At 54.4% G+C, this 20,618-nt stretch overlaps 7 protein-coding genes across 7 annotated transcripts; 1 reads left to right on the top strand and 6 right to left on the bottom strand.

Moving 5' to 3' along the window:
* Window positions 1–126: 126 nt before the first annotated feature.
* G647_00678 (uncharacterized protein) lies at window positions 127–3,162 on the bottom strand (the record flags this gene model as incomplete). Its single annotated transcript, XM_008724081.1, has 1 exon — window positions 127–3,162. One exon carries the CDS (start codon window positions 3,160–3,162, stop codon window positions 127–129), a length of 3,036 nt encoding a protein of 1,011 aa, XP_008722303.1.
* Window positions 3,163–3,470: 308 nt separating this feature from the next.
* On the bottom strand, window positions 3,471–5,269 carry G647_00677 (uncharacterized protein; the record flags this gene model as incomplete). Its single annotated transcript, XM_008724080.1, has 5 exons — window positions 3,471–4,111; window positions 4,163–4,613; window positions 4,669–4,807; window positions 4,862–4,983; window positions 5,045–5,269. The coding sequence occupies 5 exons, from the start codon at window positions 5,267–5,269 to the stop codon at window positions 3,471–3,473; spliced, it is 1,578 nt and encodes a 525-aa protein (XP_008722302.1).
* A 455-nt stretch (window positions 5,270–5,724) lies between these two features.
* On the bottom strand, window positions 5,725–6,399 carry G647_00676 (uncharacterized protein; the record flags this gene model as incomplete). Its single annotated transcript, XM_008724079.1, has 1 exon — window positions 5,725–6,399. One exon carries the CDS (start codon window positions 6,397–6,399, stop codon window positions 5,725–5,727), a length of 675 nt encoding a protein of 224 aa, XP_008722301.1.
* Window positions 6,400–10,759: 4,360 nt separating this feature from the next.
* G647_00675 (uncharacterized protein) lies at window positions 10,760–12,878 on the bottom strand (the record flags this gene model as incomplete). The annotated part of the gene is made up of 2 exons (XM_008724078.1): window positions 10,760–11,919; window positions 12,017–12,878. The coding sequence occupies 2 exons, from the start codon at window positions 12,876–12,878 to the stop codon at window positions 10,760–10,762; spliced, it is 2,022 nt and encodes a 673-aa protein (XP_008722300.1).
* Window positions 12,879–13,798: 920 nt separating this feature from the next.
* G647_00674 (uncharacterized protein) lies at window positions 13,799–15,082 on the top strand (the record flags this gene model as incomplete). Its single annotated transcript, XM_008724077.1, has 1 exon — window positions 13,799–15,082. One exon carries the CDS (start codon window positions 13,799–13,801, stop codon window positions 15,080–15,082), a length of 1,284 nt encoding a protein of 427 aa, XP_008722299.1.
* A 524-nt stretch (window positions 15,083–15,606) lies between these two features.
* Window positions 15,607–18,332, bottom strand: G647_00673 (uncharacterized protein; the record flags this gene model as incomplete). The annotated part of the gene is made up of 2 exons (XM_008724076.1): window positions 15,607–17,036; window positions 17,093–18,332. The coding sequence occupies 2 exons, from the start codon at window positions 18,330–18,332 to the stop codon at window positions 15,607–15,609; spliced, it is 2,670 nt and encodes an 889-aa protein (XP_008722298.1).
* A 448-nt stretch (window positions 18,333–18,780) lies between these two features.
* G647_00672 (uncharacterized protein) lies at window positions 18,781–20,428 on the bottom strand (the record flags this gene model as incomplete). The annotated part of the gene is made up of 4 exons (XM_008724075.1): window positions 18,781–19,836; window positions 19,896–20,053; window positions 20,108–20,121; window positions 20,181–20,428. 4 exons carry the CDS (start codon window positions 20,426–20,428, stop codon window positions 18,781–18,783), a joined length of 1,476 nt encoding a protein of 491 aa, XP_008722297.1.
* Between the last annotated feature and the right edge of the window lie 190 nt (window positions 20,429–20,618).

Raw genomic sequence — 20,618 nt, 5'->3', positions numbered from 1 at the left:
CTCGCTCGTGAGATGCAAGATTAGGGCGATATACACAGCTTGGAAAGCTTGTCAGAAAAATATAGACTTCAAGAGAAAAATATACAGGTAAAGCACTGCCTTGGTGTCGTACTGCCCAGCTCGTTGTCAAGTCGCTTTTCTGAGTTCCGCCAACTTCATCAATATATCGTAGTACTCTCGACTGACGCCCCAACATGCCAACTTTGTTCTCAGCAATTTAGCCCCTTCAAGCAAGACCTTGTGTGGAGTTGTGCAGATGTCCCCCACGTTGGTCATGTGGCCGGACATGTTGTGGCCGTTGCGAACGAAATGTTGCACCATCTCATCGTCACACGGTCGGTCTAAGTGGATGAATTCGGGTTGTTCGTCGGAGGATGATGACGATGCATCATCATCGTCGTCACTCGCAGACTCAGGGATGGGTGCCGGGGGAGACGCCGCTGTACCCTCCTTCTTGGCCGGCGTGGCATCAGTCCCAGAGTGCGACAGCGCGGAGCTAGATGGGGTCATTGTTGAGGTGGACACACTGTCAGGCCGATTGGCCGCCTTGCTCATGAATTTGATGGGATGCTCCTTCCTTTCCATACGAGATGGCTGTACAGGAGCACTTGCATCTGGGCCACTGGGACCGCCCTCGGGCCTGTTGTTGGCCGCGGCTGCATCACGATCCAAGGCAGCAGACTTGTACGAGGCATAGGTCCACAAGCTTAAGCTCGCCAGGTAAACGGCCAAGGGCTCGAAGAAGCTCATTGCAGAGTATCGCCGGACATACCAGAACACCGAACCGGCGTGAACCATTGCCAGACGGGCTTTGTGCTGGTCCTCCCGCAGCCATCGCCACGTGATCTTACGGATCTGAGGCAGCTTTGCGCTGTTTCGGGGTTGATAGCTACCGTCATGGACGTAGAAGGATGCCTTTGGAGAGTTGCCAACTTTGCCGACAAGGGAGAACAGCAAATCCTGAATCTCTTGAAACGGCGTGAGGAGCACAATCCGTGCAAGATGAAGATGGAGGATGAGAGGATGCTCTATGCCCGATGCCTTCGCAACCACGCTCGAGGCCTGCCAGTGGATGACGTCGAGACAGTCGCACGCGCTATTGCGCCAATTGGCGTAGAGTGGGTAAAGTGGAAGCCAAAAGTTGTCCTTGGATGGTGTGTTCAAGAAACCCCTGGCTTTCCCAGTAGGAACCCATTCGCTAAGCGGCTGCTTGATATGAGTTCCCACTTCCCAAGTGCGCTGATAGAGTGCGTGGATGATCAGAACTTGCGACAAGTCACTGTAAGAGGGTTCCACCTTCTTGCTATTGTATAAATTTTCGAGCGCAACACAGAGCGATGGTGTCTCGGGTATGTCATGTGCAATAGTAGCCCAGGTTTCTGCGCTCGAGGCATTCCAGGGGGTTTCAGGACATGGTAAAGGTGTCCTTGCGTCGTCCATATTACAGAGCGGTCGAGCGTTTGCCATGTAGCCCAGCGCGCAATCTAGCATCCAACAGAGATAACCGATTCGACGCAAGGACTCGGCTTTGATCCATACCCGCCAGCGCTGTGACACGTTGTCAAAGGCCTCGGAGGTCGCTTGGCTAGCACCGGTCGCTGATAGCTGCAGGACTCCAGACTCCAGGCACCAGCGTGACAGGTCTGCGTGGTAACGCGGCGCTAGCGCCCTAAGCTGCTCGCGCTCTGACTGCACAAGACCGATCAGATTCAAGATACGTGCTTGTGCAATTGAGAGCTCAAGGGAAGCATCGGGTAAACCGTCTGAATGGCGTTCGACCGCCCGACGTAAGAATTCCTGAAACGCGTCTTGGATGTCGGAAGCATATGTGGCCTTTGCGAAGGTGCTCCCGATCGTCGCGACTGCAAGAACAACTATCCAATGTGTCTCGGGCCCGAAAGAAGGTCGGTGTATTAGAGGCAAATTGTCCTGGAAGTTTCCAAAGTAGAGGGCAATGCACGTGTTGAATACCGTTGCAGGCGGGAAAGCAGGTGATTGAAATGGTGGTGGCATAGTGGTCTGCAAGCACATCTGGTGGAAATATCCTGAGACCATTTCATGCGTTTTCGCCGAGCAATACTCTGGGGCGACCTCGGAGGACATTGAGCTCCATGAGTCCATTGACTCTGGAAAGGCATACTGAGACTTTTGCTTCCGTGGATGAGCAAAGGTATCAAGCACCATGGATGATTTCCTCTTCTTGCGCTTCAAGTCTGAATTCGTGGAGATGCTATTCATCGATTGGGAGTGATATATACCGTCGCTTGCCGAGGATGCAGGGCTTTGCCCAAACACTGCTAGAGAAAGTGGAACGTTTTGTGCATCACTCGCGTGGAGCGACGTGTTTGACGGAATGTGATACGTGTGGGTGCTGGAATCGACAGGCACTGTCAAGCCATATTCGCTGTCGAAATTTGGCGTCTCTTCTAGTGTAGGGAGGATAAATGAGAAGTCTTGCTCAAGCTCGGCGTCGTACGGAGATGGATATATGCTTGGGGGGATCCAATTCAAAGGTTCATCGAATGGACTGTAATCGAACGTGCTCCGGGCTCCGGCAAATTCTGCATGGTGAGAAGGAACCATTGCGTTGTAGCCGTAATGGTCGTTCTGCATGCCCTGCGACGAAGGAGGTATGGTGTCAAGACCCACTGACTCTTCTCCAGGTTGAACTCCTGATTCCCGGTCAGTGCGATCGGGCGACAGGATTGACAACAAGCTCGACCCTGCTTGCATTTGCCCTGGTAGCGTCGCGGATGTGCCAGTGTGGGTTCCAGAGTCTGGCCGCAGCTGGGATGCACCATCTGGAGCGAAGGATATCTCACTGAACTGCCCGACAAGATGCTGCCCTGGATTTTGCTCGTTGTTGCCCCCCTCGTCGGCGGAGGAGGGCATCTTGCGGCGTTTGTTAGGGTAGACACATTCGAGACTGCGAACATTGCATCTACCGCAAGGCGATCCACCAGAGCATCTTGATCTCGCAGTCGCGCAAGCACGGCACGCTCGAAACGTCCCATTCGTCACTCGATGGACAGGGCCGCGGTCAACACTTGAATGATGGCTCTTCTCATGACGAAGCAGCGTGTCAGACCGTGCGAAGGTCTTGCCGCATGTCGAACAGGCTGCAGACCTTTCAGCAGGCCGTCCTCCTGTATTGTCCTTCATGGCCGCCAGAGACGCATGCTTGTTCCCCCATCAAAGTATTACCTTCAAGTCAACTAGTGTCCGACTGAGGAGCAAGAGCTCGGCGGCCATCCGATCCAGGCAGAGTTTAGCTTGGATCTGCTAATATGGAGAATCACGAGAAGGTTGCAAAGATGGAAACGCGGGGAAGGCGAAATCTACGCACGTGACCTTGGTCAGCCGCTAGCCCAACATAGTAACGCGCGTTGACGCGTGCGCGTGCTCGCGTGAGACGGCGTGTTTGAGTGGTCGCGTTGACCCCTCCCCACCATTCAAAAGTTACTGTATTTTCATCCCAGCGTATTTCTGCCCACCGCTCCGTACCATGCCAGACCCAACAGCCCCCCCAGAACGATGGCAGGAGCTGCAGGTACGTTAAACCAAGCTGATTCTGCATATGTCAAAACCGCGACCACAACCCACCACGGTTCCTCCGCCAGACTCTGACCTTGACTCACTTCCGGCGTGAGATAACCAATTTCCCACAACCGATATACTGCGGTGAACACGAGTCCGACTGCCGTAGCATTGACACCACGGAGGAAACTGACAACGACAGCCTTGGTTCTGAGCACTCGCCAAATGCCCTGGACGCCAACAGCAAGTGCAATACCAGGCAGAAAAATGCCAATGTACCCCATTAGTGCCCCAAGTACCGTCGGCTGGGGCGTGCCCAAAAGGGCCAAAGCCCCAAGGTAGACACCAAAATTGAAGTTGGGACCGGGAAACGCCTGTATGATGGCAAGGCCGATGAGGAAATCTCTCGAAGACACCCACCCGTACTCAACGACGTATTCGCGAAGCAGAGGGATCACGACAGGTCCGCCTCCGAAGATGATTGTTCCTGCCAGATACATGTTCGCGAAGAGATCAAGAGGTCGAGCTGGTGAGTCGAGCTGGCCACGAACCACGAGGGTCGCGATGAACGACGCTAGATGCCCGGTCAGAAAGGATCCCATACTCGAGACAGATGTTAGCTCACCGAAAAAGACCGCGATGATACAGAGACCTAGTTTGACCGAGACACTATGAGAACGCATATCGGTGGAAGGTGCTGTCACGGGTGGTGCTACGACGTTGGAAGATTCACCCTGCTTGGGTGATGCTGGGCGTTGCGACGAGGCGACTGCATCCCCAATTCTTCTCGGCACTGCCGCAGATCGCTCGTCCTGCGGCGGCCTCAACTCGATGCTTTGATCGCCCTCATTGCTGACTCCTTGTTCGGTGGTGTCTGGTCTTGATCTTCGTTGCTTCCATTTCCTCTTGATTCGAGCGAGAGTTTGCCGAAGGCGTACGTCCCACAATGCAGTGACAATACCGCCAGTGATGATGAGGGTCGGGAAATACCAGAGAGAGTTGTAACAAAGGCCCGCACAGGCACCAAAGATAACGAGGCACCTGGATAGCTTATCCTTGATCGCCTTGTCTGCAAGCTGTAAGACAATCTAGGTTAGTCGAACTACGGCTGTCCAGGGACGCGCTACGCACATTGACAGCAGCAAGAGCGACGATTCCCACGGTTGAAGCATTCAAGCCTGATAGAAAGGCATACGCTGCACCGGGCAAGACCGTGTTGATGCGTTGAACTCCGAGTGAAAGGCCGTACATGCCAATGGCACCTGGCAGGCTGCAAGAAACCCTTAACGTTGCTGTCACCATTGGTCTTCTCTGAAGCACTTACCTCCAAATGAGAAAGACGAAAACGGCTGCGATGAAACCGGCATGAATGAGAGCCATGCAGAACAGCATCTTGGTAGAGCCCGGTCCTGGCAAGGCCTGGCATATCGCGAAGAGCTCTTGATACTGCTCAAATTACGTGAGCGGCAAGTCTCAAACACCACAAGGGTTGATAGCTTAGTCCTACCGTCTGCTCGTCAATCCACGGCACACCTCCATGGCCATCGACAAATCGCCTATGCAAGATCTGAAAATGTACAGGCGGCCCCCCGAATGCTGTGAATCCCAGGTCGCATGTGCGCCAAAGCACATCAGCAAGCCTCAAGGCGAGCTTTTGATTATTGGCCTGCAGCGCATTTTGTCGATCTCGAGTATACTCGTGAATCGCCCGCAACGTTTCAAAGAATGGCATCTTTGCCCGCGTTGCAACAACTTCGTGGCACCTTCGTTGTTCAGGAGGCCAACATGAAGAACTGCTTGTGGAGAGTGACTCGGGCAATCTGATTTATGCGACATGGATTCTGACCTGCAATTGGGCTCGACCAATCAATCCACACGTGTCTGTCGCCGCCAAGCACATCTTTCGTCATGCTTGATGGAGTCCAAGAGCAACACGGATTTATTGTTTCGCACAGAATGGACGCTCGGCCGCGCTGTGGCATTGGCATCTATGCTTCATAAGGAGAGCCTCGGATTTCTCAGCCGCTCGACAGGGCGGTAATCTGACTCGCAAGCGACTGGCACAAGTCGGTCTCTCCCAGGTGTACGGAGGACTCCGTACTCGTTCTTTCTTTTGGACATATTGCAGCCTTCCGCAATCTCCTTTGCAAGGAGGTCCACGTCGCGTAAGGCCAGGCGTGTTTTGACCTAGCACTTCCGCAGCACCAGTAGCCTGCCACCCACGTCTGACGATGCTCTCACACCGACAACATCTGAGCGTAATACCCCAACCTTGCCATCAGACCGCAAGCGTTCCAGCTCGTCCTTGAACCCTCCACTTTCCCATATGTCATCCAGCACAGTAGCAACGATCACTCCACCCTTCTTCACGATCCTGACAAATTCCTCGAGCACAGGCTTTGGTCCAACGTGCCCGCGAGTCAAGGTCCCCACGCAGATGACCGCGTCTACTGAGTTATCCGATTTCGCAATCGGCTTCGAGAGATCAGCCTCCTCCAATGCGCTGTAGACGTTTGTTTTCCGAGCCACGTCGAGCATGCCTGGACTGATGTCTAAGCCGATAATGTTTCGCGCACCGAACCTCGATAGCTGGATTCCCACCAAGCCCGTTCCACATCCGGCGTCGAGTATCGAGACATTCTCTAGCTGCGTCCCGTCATCATTGGGCCGACCGCCCAATGCTCCGAAAAGGGCTTGCGCCGCGATTTGGGGGAAGGCGTAGTCTTCAGCTTCGAGGTCTTTGTCGTACTGCTTGGCCCATTCATTGTAGAGATCACGAGATTCAGCCGCAGTGGATGCCGCGTACACACGTTCCAGGAAAGGATTGACCCCCAGATGAGACGCTGCTGTCCAACTTGACATGTTTGTTATAGCAGTCCAGAGCTCCTTGACTTGCAGATGGGCTTGGGTAGATTACTCTGTTGACTTTGAACCCAGCTACCAGCACATGTGATATCTTGTTTCTTGTACCTACACCTCTAAATGACGACCTCGGCAGACTTTCAGCTTGGCTCCTCGGGCAGCTCAGCCGTTCATGAGTGAATGAAAAGTGGGGAAGTTGTTTCTGAAAAGACAGCCATTCACTTGTCTCTCACCTTCACCTCAGCAGACCTGCACCTCTTCAGTCTGCCTCACTCTTTCGTGCACACTTGTATTTCATACTTGATCACATCCAAGGACGTCTTCCCTCACTTCTTGCAGCATGTGTTGCACACAGTAGTTGACAGTATGAAGTCCGAGTCGCCTCACTCGAGCCGCGATCAGCGTGGACTTGACCAAACCGCAGATGCCCACACTCAACCAGTATATTTCCACAACTCAAACCTCTGACTATAGTACACGTGTGGACCCGATCGCGCCGAGATGACATGTTTCAAGCTTGACTGACTTACAGCGAGCTTCGCCAGACTGCGTAGGCACCCCAGCTTCATGTGTACGAAAGGTTGGCTGCGCGAGGAAATAAAAGTGTTCAGAGCCACAGGATGGCATTCCTGCACCACCACTGCTGTCCTGAGCTAATTCGACTACCAGCGCGGAACATGTGACAAGGATGTCGTCTCGTTTCTGCAGTATGCCTTCTGCATTATCCCCTCTCTTGCTATCCCGCAGCTGCAGTCGAAACAGGATTAGATTCAAGACCGCTGAAGCATCAACCACCACAGCGACATGAAACGCAGCAATTTTGCAGAGAATCCCATTGTCAGCATCTGCTGTGGTTTTTCAGGCACCAGTCCGACTGGCAGAGCGACCGTGGGTCAACATACCAGCTCGACGCACATGAACTTGACCGATGTCTTCCGATTCACAAGGCATTCATGCGAGCACGACCAGGACCAGACGGTCCAGCCACTCTGGTGCTTATTGTCCTGAAGCTTGAAGTACACACCCGCAGCAACCCAGATCGCCACACCCGCGACGGAAGAAGCGAGAACACTCCACGAAGTCGATCGGCCTGGGCAACAAGATCAGCCACTTGAAGAAATCTACAGACCCGTGGAAAACGAGACAAGACCATGTACCCACACCCCGATCTAGCGTTAACAGGGCGACTATCTGTGCGACGATCGCAATCGCCGCGACTGCCAGCATAAGCCATGTTGATATCATATCTCTTCGCGCGGGCCAGCACCACATGCGGACATCGTGCTGCTGCATGAGGACATTGTTTCTCGTCGTGTACAGCACCGCTGTCATCTGAGTCAGGACACACACATGACAGATGCCCCGAAAACGAGTTTCATGACTTTGACGACCACGCGAAGAAGGTCTGGACGGGGTGCCAGTATATTTAGCTTTGCACTGCGCGTCTGCTCGCAGCTTGAGATATTGCCACTGTTTGGCAGTGGCCGCCAATGTTGAGAAGCCACAGGAGTTCCACTGGGAGACTGGTGAGTAATTTGAGGGTGAGTCGTTGCGGAGAATGTCGACTCTCGGCTGTTCGAGCAGACAAGCCGTAACGAGAGGAGCATTTTCGGTCAGTCCGGGCGTGCAGGTCCTTTCGTCTCGTTACTAAGCAGGCTGCACCAAGGAGGGCTTGGGTGAGAGCGACTAATCAGCGCGTTCTGGGAGTTGACCGACTTCACAGATTAACAAACCAAGCCGTACTCTTTCGATCGCTCGAAGGCCTCCTGACTCCCTGAGCCTCCGGCCTACAGTCCATCGTTGAACAACGTCCTGGTAATTCCTAGATATCGGTCGCGCACACGCTAATCGACATCCAGCCTGAGCGATGACCAAGCCATCCCGAGCTGTGGCGTGCAAGCCTGAGGTCGGCTTGACGCCCCATAGGAGCTGCATAAAGTGGCGTGTGGACAAACGTGCGCCTATGAAACAATTTCATTATGTTGCTCCTAGGTTCCGGTTCACTACATAACAGAGGCCACAGAGGACTGCGAAGAGGGAGGGGCTTGATTGCACAGGCGAGTTGACAGGGGGATGAGGACCCTGCGGCAATGGCCAAGACCTGGCTTTTACCATGGGCAGCTGAAATGTCGCTGACGAGGTTCGACTTCAATAACCAAACCCCTGTCAGTACCTCGTATGCGTCCTCGACGCCTACCGCCATCAATAGCACGGCTGCCTTGCATCTGAGAAGCTGCAATCAACGTTTGAGCTGGGCAGTGTCTCGATACTTCAGTAGGCACCCTACTTCGCACACCCCCAGCGCCTAAGCGTCTATTCGCTGCACGCTTCCTCAATACGATGCCCACCAATGCCAGGACGACGCACCAAGCAACAGTCTAGTGTGGCAGCCACTACGTTCCGCGGAAAGTTCTTTCTCACGTGGAAAGCGTCATGGTCGAAGACCACTTCAGCCTGGTCGATTCAACCACATAGAATTATCTCACTCTACAGTGTGGTGAATCCTCCTTTCCACCTCTGTCGAACGACATTATATACTCCACAGACTGACTTTGGTGCCTTCCGTTTTCAACCACCAAGGACAATTTTTATTCGTTGTCTCTGTGGGACCATGTCTTGGCGGCTATCTACCATGCAGCCGCCGACTCTTGAAGTGACCCATATCAGCAACGTTCTTGCAACCGACCACAGGTCTCCCTTGTAGTCATTACTTCTGGCAGGTGCTGGTGGCGTTAGTTATGTACTGTCTTGGAATCTAATTAGTGACCAGCCTTCCCTCCATGATCAATTGTTTCTTAGGTTCATCTCACTCGCGACTCTGGTTACGACGAATCATGCATCCGTCTACCAGATCTCCGCTCACTCACACCAAGCCGCCAACTCGCCGTAGCACCCGGTCCTAGTAGGCCTGCCGTGCTGTCGAAACCACTGGGCATGACAAGTGGAGTTGCTCGTCGCATATTGTTGATATTGACTGCAAATTACTATAGGAAATTGACTTCTGCGCGATTCTCCTCTCTGCCCTTACATCATTGAAGACACGTTTAATACGACAGCTAGAGCATGGCCCTACATACATACTAGTACCAGATGTCCTCGACCAAATACATAGTAGGTGCGGTCGATCCCGGCCGTTCCCCTTCTCGGCCGACTCACCAAAACGTTCAGGTTTCTACGAAGCGTGACATGACGGAAAATGGGCCCGGTCGACCGCGAGGACGATGATGTCGCTTCAGTGGCGAGATCTCAACTATCAATGGTGTGCACACAACGCGAGGCGATCCGCAAGGCCCACGGGTTATTTCGCGTCACTTGTTTACGGGCTACAAGCTGTGCGGAGAATAAGTACTGTACTAGTACTAGAAGTCTACTGAGATGTATAGTACAACACACAAGTCCTTTACTAGAGTAGGATCGCGACGTCTATCCTGGTCCAGACCGCCGACAACAAAATCAACGTCTGTCCTCTTTCGAATAGAGCTGCCAACACCATTGCATACAGTTTCTCACACAAAAGTGACTCAGTAAACTGTACTTACATCACGCACGCTCCTTGTAAATTTTCAGTATATTTGTTAGTACTGTACTTTAATGATCCAGTGGGTGATATATACCAAGTCAAGTACTGTACTTTTCTGATGCAGTCAGTGATGCCCTTTGATTCCTGTGATGCTGTTCTAATCCTGTGATCTTGTTCTGATACTGCGATGCTGTTCTGATCCTTGGATCTTGTTCTGATACTGCCATGCTGTTCTGACACTACTACGATCCTTTTCTGACACTACTATGATCCGACTCTAATACTATACAGTACTACAATCCTCTTCTAACACTACGAGTACTGTGATGTTGTTCTGATACTCCTGTAATCCTGCCCTGATCCTGCATGATCCTCCTCTGATACTTCGATGCTGTTCTTATACTACGACGCTAGTAGCAACGCGAAGGACGAATTTCGCCTAAACAGGTTAGAGTACTTATACTATGTATAAGTACTGTATACTAGCTCTTTCCTAGGCAGAGACGTGGTAAAATTCAGGTTCATCTCAGGAAGTCGCATCAATAAATTGGCGCCACATTCTCGGTTTAGTCAAGTTCATCAGTCAATAAATACTATGTACAGCTCCGCACTGCTTGGAAAGCTCAGTCTCATCAAACGATATGTACTGTACTGTAATAACCCGAACCTCTATCAGGTCTTCGATGCTCTCTCTCACTCGAGTTACTAATATGTCCTGTATGTCTTGCTTCTTCCCTTCTCCCATACTTCATAGTATGTACGTGAGCAAAGTCGTCTCCATCGTACTACTATGTACTGTAGTACTTACTTAGTACATACTCTCCTGTAGCTCCCGCTTCCTCACGTATCAGCCAGGCGTTCCTTCCGGATTCTTCTCCTCGCTTCCTTCTTGCACGGCTGACAATACACCACTCCACAGCCATGCCGACATTCGACGGCGCGCTGCGATTTCAGACCAGTACTGCCCTCTTTTAATTTCTTCAGCCTGGCTTCTGCATTGTCACCTTCATCGTCTGCGTCCGGAGTCTTCCACTTTTCCAACTTCTGCTTCAATGCCTCCTTCTCGAGCTGTGCCACGTCGGTGGTGCAGAATTTCAGGCGGAAAGCCTCCAGCTCGGCATCGTCATCCCACACTTTTGTCTTTTTGAAGCAACCCATGCATTCGATTTCCAAGCTAGGATCGGTTGCAGGACGTACGCCAACCAGCCAAAATTCAGGGATCCGGTTCTTGTCAAAGTCGTAGAAATGGTGCCGGCATCCCCATGTATCAGTCGACTCATCCAAGGGCTCGTCTCCGAAATCCAGGTCCCTGCCCTCCCAGTCAAATTCGTCAGGGTCGTCTAGATTCTCGACACGTTGAGTTTGCTCAGTAGCAGCTGCAGTAGGGACGGTACTAGTAGTTTCAGACACAGGTCCAGCACTAGCTGGCAGGGATGGAGGGAGAATATCGAGTTGTTGCGTTGCAGCAGCTTCCTGAGTTGCACCACCATCATCGCGTTGGTCGTTTGATGTCTCCGGGCGCGATACGGTTAGTGGCTCAGACTGACCGGTGATGAGTGCTTCCAAGTCACTCGGTGGCATCTGCGTGTCGCTTCTTGTCAGCGTTCGTCCCGGCTCGTTCATCCCCGACTCATGTATGGAGGGTATGACTGGCGCTGTAGAAGGTCCCGGACCGTTGCCAGGGTCGATGCTGTGTGCTGTGCCACTGGAGCCTAGTCCCTGTCCGGTTCGGAGAGTGTGGAGAGCATCTGCGACTTCACGTTCAACTTCTGAGTGAGAGGCCTGGATATTCGCTGCCGGTTCCGTCGCCACCGGAGCCGCTGTCACAGCCGTGGTCGCCGGGATCTCCTCATCTGACTCGAATTCCTCACCAACTCCATCAGAATAATTCCCTTCATTTCTTGCAGCACGGCAAGGCTTCTGGTAGCAAGCATTCATGGGTCGCTGACAGTCCCAGCACCAGTGGGCACCGCACTGACATCTCACATGAGGGCATCCATCTGCGAATGAAATTAGCACGTCTTGCATCAAGGATAACAAAAGCAAATTCGGCAGTGGGACAAATCCAGCGGGGAGATAGGTGCGCAGAGGACTTACACATCTTCATGACACCAGTACCACATCGCGGGCAGAGCTTGTAGTGGAAGGTCTCCAGGATGAATTTTCTGGGATCTTCCACGTCGCAGGTATGCCCGTCTCGCGCGTACAGCTTGCACTTCGTACAGACAACGGTGTTGCAGACGTGACATGAGACCTTGGTCTCGTTTTGGTTGAACATCCGAGGAGGGAGAAAGGCTGAGCAGGTAGGAACAGGGCAGTAGAGGGGATCTACCGTGTTCATGCGTTCGTCGTACTTTTGCTTGTACTCCTCGATCTCTGCTGGTGACAGAATTCCTCTCGCCACGTCGTGGTGCATGACCGAGCCACAGCATGTAACAGGCATTCGGTTGATGTCCTTGACGGCAGTTTTGAAGCGGGTTGCAACACAATCGTAGCATTCGGGTCCCTTGCAGCGCCGGCACGGTGTGGAGTAGAGGCCCTCTAGATGGCTGAAGCAGATTCTGCAGGTGATTTTCTTGTCGGCGGGAGGTTGTTCTTTCTTCAGGCGTTTGCGTGGCGGAGAGATGTCTGCATCTGGATAAGGCGTCTGTGGAGCCCGTTCAGTGTCGGTTCGGGACTCTGCAGAATCGCCGTCATAGTGTTCAGGGCGGTACTGGGACTCTCCGATTGTGATCATAGGGTGGTTGAGCAGTGCAGTCATCGCATCGGCGGCAGTGCTGAATGTGTAGACCAAGTCACGGCGAGCAGGTCCGTTGTCCTGACCGGTCGCCGGTTGGATCAACCTGAGACCAACGTAGCCTTCGGAGTTGTAGAAGACTTGATCGACCTCGGCGAGGGGACGGTTGAGGTCTAGCACGACCTGCCGGACAATGAGATGCGGCGTGCCTTGTCCCGCCATGGTATACAAAAGGAAGAGGTTGCAGTCGGGATGATCAAGTGTGTTGTTGAGATGTGTGAAAGTCGCAGGCTGGCAAGTTGTGGAAGGAGGAGTCCTGGAGCGAAAACGTCTCAGCGGCCCATGGTTGAAAAGGCGCGAGACAAGGGAACAGGCCATCAGTGGTGGTCGATGAGGCTGATGGAACCCGTTGGCACTATGTTGGGCAAGGCCACTTGATAGGCAACGGCTTGCGTTGGCGCATAGGTAGGCAACACTCCAGCTACAACAAAATGCATCAAAGCACAAAGCACAAAAGCACGAAGGGTAGAGCAAGTGCAGGTCCGGGCCTTTTTAACTCTGCCCTTGGTCGGCGCTCACGCGCATCAAAGACTGGTATAGCATGACAAGCCTTGACTCATTCTATGTGCAGCGGCAGGGCAACCAAAGTGCTCGAAGACTATTGGCGGGGTCGCATGAGGCTGTACCACGCGGGCAAGGCAAACAGCGCCGGAAGGAGCCAGCTGCCTGGGTTGTTCCATTGCGCCGGTCATAATCGGGACCCCTATCAGAATCCTTCGAGGGTGATACAGAGAATACTATTGGACTACTGCCCGGATATGACTCCCACTGTACCTCCAGGCCTCAGCTCTTGGGGAGTGACAAAGGGTACCAAACGGAGGAAGTTGAAGTTGGGTTGCTTCGTCAGATGATGACGGAGCCCTCCACGGGCAGGCACACCACACTAGGCCTAGATCAGGTTAGAGGGCCACGAGCGCCCACTTACACAGTAGACGCGTCGGCAATTCCCACTCAACGCGTCCCGACCGTTTATCAGACTGTGGGGGAAGGAAGGTGTTAGTGCGTGTTGCTGGCCCAAGAAGCAACCTGTGGACAACCATCGCTTCCTCTACTGACCCGTTGACTCACTCTTCCCCCCAGCCATGCCTCGTCAGCTCAAGCGCCGCTCCGACGCCATATCCCGTAACCAACACGACTCGGCAGAATCCGAAGACGAACCACCCCAGCGTGCGCAACGACGTCAGCGCCAGCGCTCATCTTCCTCAGAGCAGCCCCAGCGCCCTCAGCAGCAAACCCAGCGCCGCGAACAATCCTCCTCGCCGGAAGACTCCGATGCCCCATCCTCTCCTGGAAGGGGAGAGGGAGGCGGGCGCGGCCACTCGGCCGAAAACGTCCTCATCAAGAAACTCGTCCGTCTGGCCCTCGCGACAGAATACAGCCGCACTCCCCTGCGCAGAAGCGACATCAGCGCCAAGATCCTCAAAGACGCCAACACGAACACAGGCGGCAGCCGCGCCTCATTCCAGAAAGTCTTCGAGGGGGCGCAGAAAGTGCTACAGGACACTTTCGGCATGCAAATGATCGAACTGCCCGGCCGAGAAAAGACAAGCCTGAAGGAGAGAAGAACCCAAGCCACGCAGACGAAAGTGTCGAGCAGCGCCTCGAGCAAGTCGTGGGTCCTGGTGTCGACGCTGCCGCCAGAACTAAAGACGAATCCGCTCCTCATGCAGCCGAGCTTGGCCCCGAACGTGGAGACCGAGGCGAATTATACGGCGCTGTACACGTTCATCCTGAGCCTGATATTCCTGAACGCGTCGTCGATCACAGACCAGAAGCTGGAGAGGTATCTCAAGCGAGTGAATGCCGAAACCTACACCCCCATGGGGAGTAAGGAGAAGTTGCTGCAGAGGATGATGAAGGAGGGGTACATTGACAAACGACGGGACACTAGCTCCGGGGAGGAAGTCATCGAGTGGGTTCCTGGCCCGAGAGGGAAGGTTGAAGTCGGTGTGCAGGGTGTGATGGGCCTGGTGAGGACCGTGTACGGACACGGGGCCGTGGAATTGTCGAGAGACACGACGGGGAGACGGCGCGACGGGACCCGTGAAGACGAGGAAGGCGAGGATGAAGAAGAGCCCGGCCGCCTCGTCAAAATCGAGGAAGATGAGCTCAACGCCAAGCTATCGCGGAGTTTGGGCATCAAGGTCAGTGCCCACGGTGGAGACGAGACAAGGAGGGATCAACACGACGTCGACGACGACGAGGAAGAGCAACAAGAGGAAGAACAGGACGATAATCAACCTGGACCCTCGCAACGACCCGCACAGAGAACACGACCACCTAACAATGTTGGGAGAAATCAAGGTCAAGGTCGCGGTGGAGGCAGACGAAATGCACGGCACGAGGACGAGGATGATAGTGGTTGAGCATGGACACAGAGAGGGAGAGAGGGAGAGGAAGAGCCACATGCCATGTCTATTACGTTTGTCTATCCTGTTGTGCAGTGGTTGGCCCAGTGTACACTACATAGGAACATGAAAGTGGAATGTCCCCTAGCATGTCTCCGACGCCGTGTCGCTATGCTACGCCATGCCATGCTCATGCCATGCCGCCAACTCATCTTGGTCGCAGAAGATGTCATCCGACGCCGAGTGAATGGCAAAGAATGAGTCGCTTCGTTGAGTCCCATCTGACGCATCCCCACGGGGCAAAGGGCGCGTGCGCATCAAGCAGGGTTGATCTTGGACGATGTCCTTCTTGACAGGGGTCGCTCCCTTTGCATGAGTGCTGCGTACTCGTCTCGCCGTCCTGGTCGCGATGCAGCCGCGACGTCGGCGTCCCAGGTCACAGCTGCTGGGATACATGGTCGTCTCATTTCGGTTCCTCGGTCTCTATCCCTGTCGCTGTCTCTGGCCGTCTCTCCGCGTCGCTCCCGCCAGGTCAAAGCACCTCAACCAAAAGGCGACCTCCCTCCACCAGTGCTGAACCTAAAGCCTCCACCACCAGCTCCGCCTCCATTCATCATATTGAACAACATTTCCGGGTCGATCTGCACACCGCCGCCACCTCCAAACCCACCACCGGGGAATCCACCTCCCATCCTACCAAATCCGCCAGGAAATCCCCCCATTCCACCCGGGAATCCCATACCCGGCTCCATTAGATCCGCGCCCGAGTCGTACATCTGCCGCTTCTGCGGATCTAGCAGTGTCTCCTTTGCTTCCAAGCAATCCTTGAACTCTTCTTCCTTCTTCTTGTCCCCTTGCGTCTTGTCCGGATGCAGGACCGCCGCTTTCTTCTTGTATGCCCGCTCGATATCCTTGTCCCCGGCGTCCTTGTCGATGCCCAAGATCTTGTAGTAATCCTTGCGCTTGGATTTCTTGAGTTCGAGCTCCGCATTTCGTAATTCCTTGGCGAGTTCGGGGTCTGACGCGTTCTCTTCGGCGAGCGATTTCAAGTCTTTGACCGCTTGCTCCCAATCACCGCTTTCGCCGGTAGCTTTTGCACGGGTGCGTCGTGCTTTCATGTACGAAGGGTCGAGTTTCAGCGCCTGGTCACAGTCGGCTATTGCTTCAGCGTATTCTTTGATCTTGATGCGGGCCATGGCGCGGTTGCCGAGGAGTTTTGCGTTGGTGACTTTGTTAGTCGGGTCGATGGTAACAGCTTCGGTGTAGGCGGCCACGGCATCGGAGTATTTGCCGCGCTTGAACATGTCGTTGGCCGCTGTGCGGGCTCGATCCAGCTTTTTCATCGTTCTTAACGAGTTTCTTGCTTCGGAGTTGTCTGGATCCAATGCGAGGGCTTGTCGGAAATGATCTTCTGCTCGTTCGTAGTCGCTCTTTCCCTGACGAGGCTTCTCGTCCTTGAGATAGAGAGCCCGACCAGCGAGCACGATTGCGACGGCGTCTTGCGGATTGTCACGCATCAGGGACTGTGCGATACCTGTTACCTCTCCCAGTGCATTGGCAGTTCCGACCTTAAGATTCGCCTTGGCCTTCAAGATCTGCCATCTTCTCGGTGTGGGGGTGCCGGCTCCGAGCGTCTTCGTGGCTTCGCCTATGCTCCAGAGTGCCATCTTGCCGTCTCCGTCCTCCGCGTCTATCTGCTTCTGAGCCATGTCGATGCATTGTAAGGCCTTGCGCGCCGCCGCCGTGTCTGTGGCCGAAGCGTTCGGAATCTTCGCATATATGTCGAGAGCGTCTTGCGGTCGGCCTAACGAGGTGTAGACCCGGGCAAGACGGTGGAGAATCTTGTCGTTGTTGGGATCTAGATGGCTGGCCTGGAGGCAGTCATTCAATGCGAGGCTGTATTTGTTCGCGGAAATGTAGGCCGCCGCTCTGTTCGACAGGTAGGTGGGATTCGACGGCTCTGCATCAACCGCTTTGGTATTTGTCAGCCACGGCAGTGTTCTCAATGGAGTCTGGAAATGCACATACCCTTTGTGTATTCTTGAATAGCCCGCTCGTAATCTTTCGCCTTGAAGAATTTGTTCCCTGCCGCCTTGCACGCCTCGGGATCGACCTTGGGCGCCGGAGGAACTCTGTGTGGAGGAGGGGTTGGGCTGCGTTCTTCAGGGTGGCCGTTGACACCGTTCGCGGCAGCGTCGTCACCGGACTGGTCGGGGAACGCACCAGGCGCCTCTCTTGACGGGGTAGCAGGCTGGGATGCACCGGCGGCGCCACTGTTGGGTACAGAAGCGTCATGGAGATTGGTGTCTGTGTCTCTGTCGAGCGACATCCTGCCGGCCGACTCGGCCTCTTGTCTGGCCATCTGGGCCAGGTGTGCACGGAGCTGTTCGGGAGGGAGATTCAATGGGTGGGTGTCGGAATCGTACTTGGACTTCTTCTTGTCCTTGTCCTGCTTCCTGGGAGATTTTGAGGGCGATTTTGACTTCGGCATCGACGGCGAGTAATTGGTTGTGCCTGCAGGTGGAGGTGGGGCGGGGGCAAGGGCAGGTCCTGCACGGCCTGAGCCTGTCGTGGCCGGCGCTGTCGTACTGACAGCGGGAGCAAACTTAGCACGGCTTTCCGCACCGAACTCTGCTTCGGATTTATTCACAGCCGTGGCAGTGGCAGCGGCAGTCCGAGTCCCAGGCCTGGAATCCTCAGCCTTGAGGGCGCGCAGGAGGCTCCGAAGATTCTGCTCGGTCAGTGGCGCAGTCGCAGAGGTCGCCCTGGACGCTTGCTCGGCGAACAACGGGAGAGGGGTTGTGTATGACGGCGAGCGAGTTGAGGAATTCAGTTTGCCGGCTGGAGAGGAGGCAGGACCACGTCGTGGTGTTTCTTCTGGGCGCAGGCTTCGAGGTCGGGGAGATTCGTCGTGCTGGTGCTGGTGCTGGTGCTGGTGATCCTGCTCGTTGTTGTGGTTGCTGCCGGCCTGGATCTGCTGGCCTCTGTCGAAATCTCTAGAATTTTTCCAGCCTCTGGTGGGACTCGGCTGACGACCGGGGCGTCTGGCGCTGCCCATCCCACGCGATGCGTGGGCGTCGAAGCCATCCATAGGTGGATTAGGCGCACTTTCCCCCTGACGCTTCGGCTGTGAGCCTCCTGCGCCCGCGACTGGTGGGCGTTCGTCCACAGCTATCTCCCCGAGCTTTGGCTGCTTCCTAGCGTTGCGGGCAGGAGACGCATCGCGCGACGGCTGATAGGAAGCAGAGTCTCTTGCTCGCTTGCTCATGGCGGCGACGGCGACACTACGGCACTGATTGGGGACTGGATGTGCTATAACGCTGGCAATTTGGTGGATGGCTTTACTATCGGGCCGGACTTGTTGTTACGGTCCGGCACAAACAAGGCATACATGAGGGAAGAAAACAATGAACATGGTGCTGTGTGGAACCGTGTCGAAGATTGACCCTCAATTCATTACAGACTGAAACCCAGCTGCAATCAATGTCTCATGTGTCTCTGTTACCAGACACTGTGTCCTCGTCCATGTCACCATATCGACATGTTGGCACCCCAAGCGTGCGAGACTCATGACGGACGAAAGGCCCCGCAGTTGTTCAAGATGGACCGTACAGGTGCATGATGAGGCCATCGCTGATATTGTACAGGATGAAATACTACAGGCTAGAATACATGGCCAACAAAGCCACCGTGGCCCTGGAACGCTCGTGGCAAGCTCACTGCGCATTGCTCTTGCATGTCCAGCTGCTCCCACCCCCCTCGTCGTGTATGGCTTTGCCACTGGCATATAATCCCATGCCGCAAATAGCAGCGCCTAATGTGAACATCAGGACGTTGACAACAGTCAAGCAGATCTTTCTCCAGCCCCTGGTGTACTGCCCTCGGTTGAGGAACAACCAGAAGATGCCGGAGATGCCGTAGGTGAACCATGAGGCGAAGAGACTCGAGATCAGGGCAAGGAGATCGTTAAAATTGGGGATCGACTCGGCGATGATCCAGGCAACCACCCACAGGGTCAACGTGATGGCCAGCCAGCTGCCCACGGAAAGAAGGGTCTTCTTGGACATGTGCTTCGTGCCTCGGAAAATACGCACGTAGATGTACTTTGAAGCCACGTGCCCGTAGATGACACCAGCGATGATGATGGTCGGAATAGCCAAGCCCCAGGCGACTTTGCCAACCAGTGTCCCAGCTGTTCCTAGGGCAGGGGAATCAACTTCGTCGCCGCCATATGCGTAGACGACCATGGCAACAACGAAGTACATTCCCGTATCAGTGACCTGCAGCAAGACGAGCGCCTTCGGAAAGTCCTCAGGGTTCTTCATTTCCGAGATGAAACTGAAGAAGGCAACATGGCCAGCGTAAGCAAAGACGATATTGGTGACGCTGAGGAAGGCGGTCGCAAAGCTGGCCTGTTGTGTCGCTCTGAAGTGGCCTTGCGATGGATCTCTGGCACCTACGCCGGCCATGGTGACGATAACCGCGGTGGTGATACTCAAAAAGCTGGCGCACGACAGCCAGGAGACCTTCAGCAGGGTTCGAGGAATGTCAAAGACCCAGAACAGAAGCAGGCCGACGATGCCCCATACGACCGTGCACGCAGCTCCGTTGGTCAGGGTGTTGAGGCAGATTGTCCACGTCAGAATGTGACTTGCCATGCTGAAAACGAGGAAGATGGTCTGGGCGGCGCCGAGGAATTCGCGGCCAAAGATGGCTGCGCGTGGTCCAAGAGGTTTGAAAAGCACGTAGCCGGCGTCTGCCATGTTATGTACCTATACGGGCCCGACGTAAGTATGTGGTGAAAGTGCTGCTGCAGCTTGAGAGTGCCTACCCAAGGATGTGCAGCCTTGAATTGCCCAATGACATAACCTGAGTAGGTGGCCACGACACCGAGACCGATAATCATGATGCCACCTGGGACCATTCCGACAGTCGCAAGCACCGAGGGCAATGACAGAATACCCAGAGATATCGTCTCGGCGATCATGACTGGGGAGAATCAGTGTCTCACTCTCGCGCAACGAGTTCTTGCTGGTAACGTACTCATACTGCATTGCCTGTCACATTCGCAAGTCAGTATTCCCACCCTCTACTGAGAAGCCAGGGTGTTACTTACCACCACTTCAGCGTCCGGTATTTGACGTCGCCCTCCTCGCCATCGTCTCCGAAAGGATCCAACTCTTGATTGGCACTCTGTCGTCGCCACGCACTGCCCAGTGATGACCGCCTTTTCTCCTTCGAGGTCTCGACATCAGGGTGTGCATGGCCTCCGGTAGCTGGGCCATCCAGAGGGGCGGCGTGCTTCTCTGCATCAGGACCAAAAGGATCCGATGAAGCGCGAAGTGTCGGTGATCTTGAGGCCATGTTTGCCCTCAATGGAGAGCAGCCTGTTGTCGCTGATGATTGGCGTTGCGCTCACTGTTGTGCGCGTCGAGGTCCTTGTAAACTCTCGCGGCTGGTGTCAGAGAGGTTAACGGACAATATGTCTCGGCCAAGGACCACATGGTATTTGTGTATTCTCCCATCTGTGCGACGGATGATGGCATGGTGCCCT

The sequence above is a fragment of the Cladophialophora carrionii genome (genome assembly GCF_000365165.1).
Source record: "Cladophialophora carrionii CBS 160.54 unplaced genomic scaffold supercont1.1, whole genome shotgun sequence".
In the NCBI taxonomy this organism is placed as follows: Eukaryota; Fungi; Ascomycota; class Eurotiomycetes; order Chaetothyriales; family Herpotrichiellaceae; genus Cladophialophora; species Cladophialophora carrionii.
The sequence above is the reverse complement of the archived record's forward strand: the minus strand, read 5'-3'. Positions and strand labels throughout refer to the sequence as shown.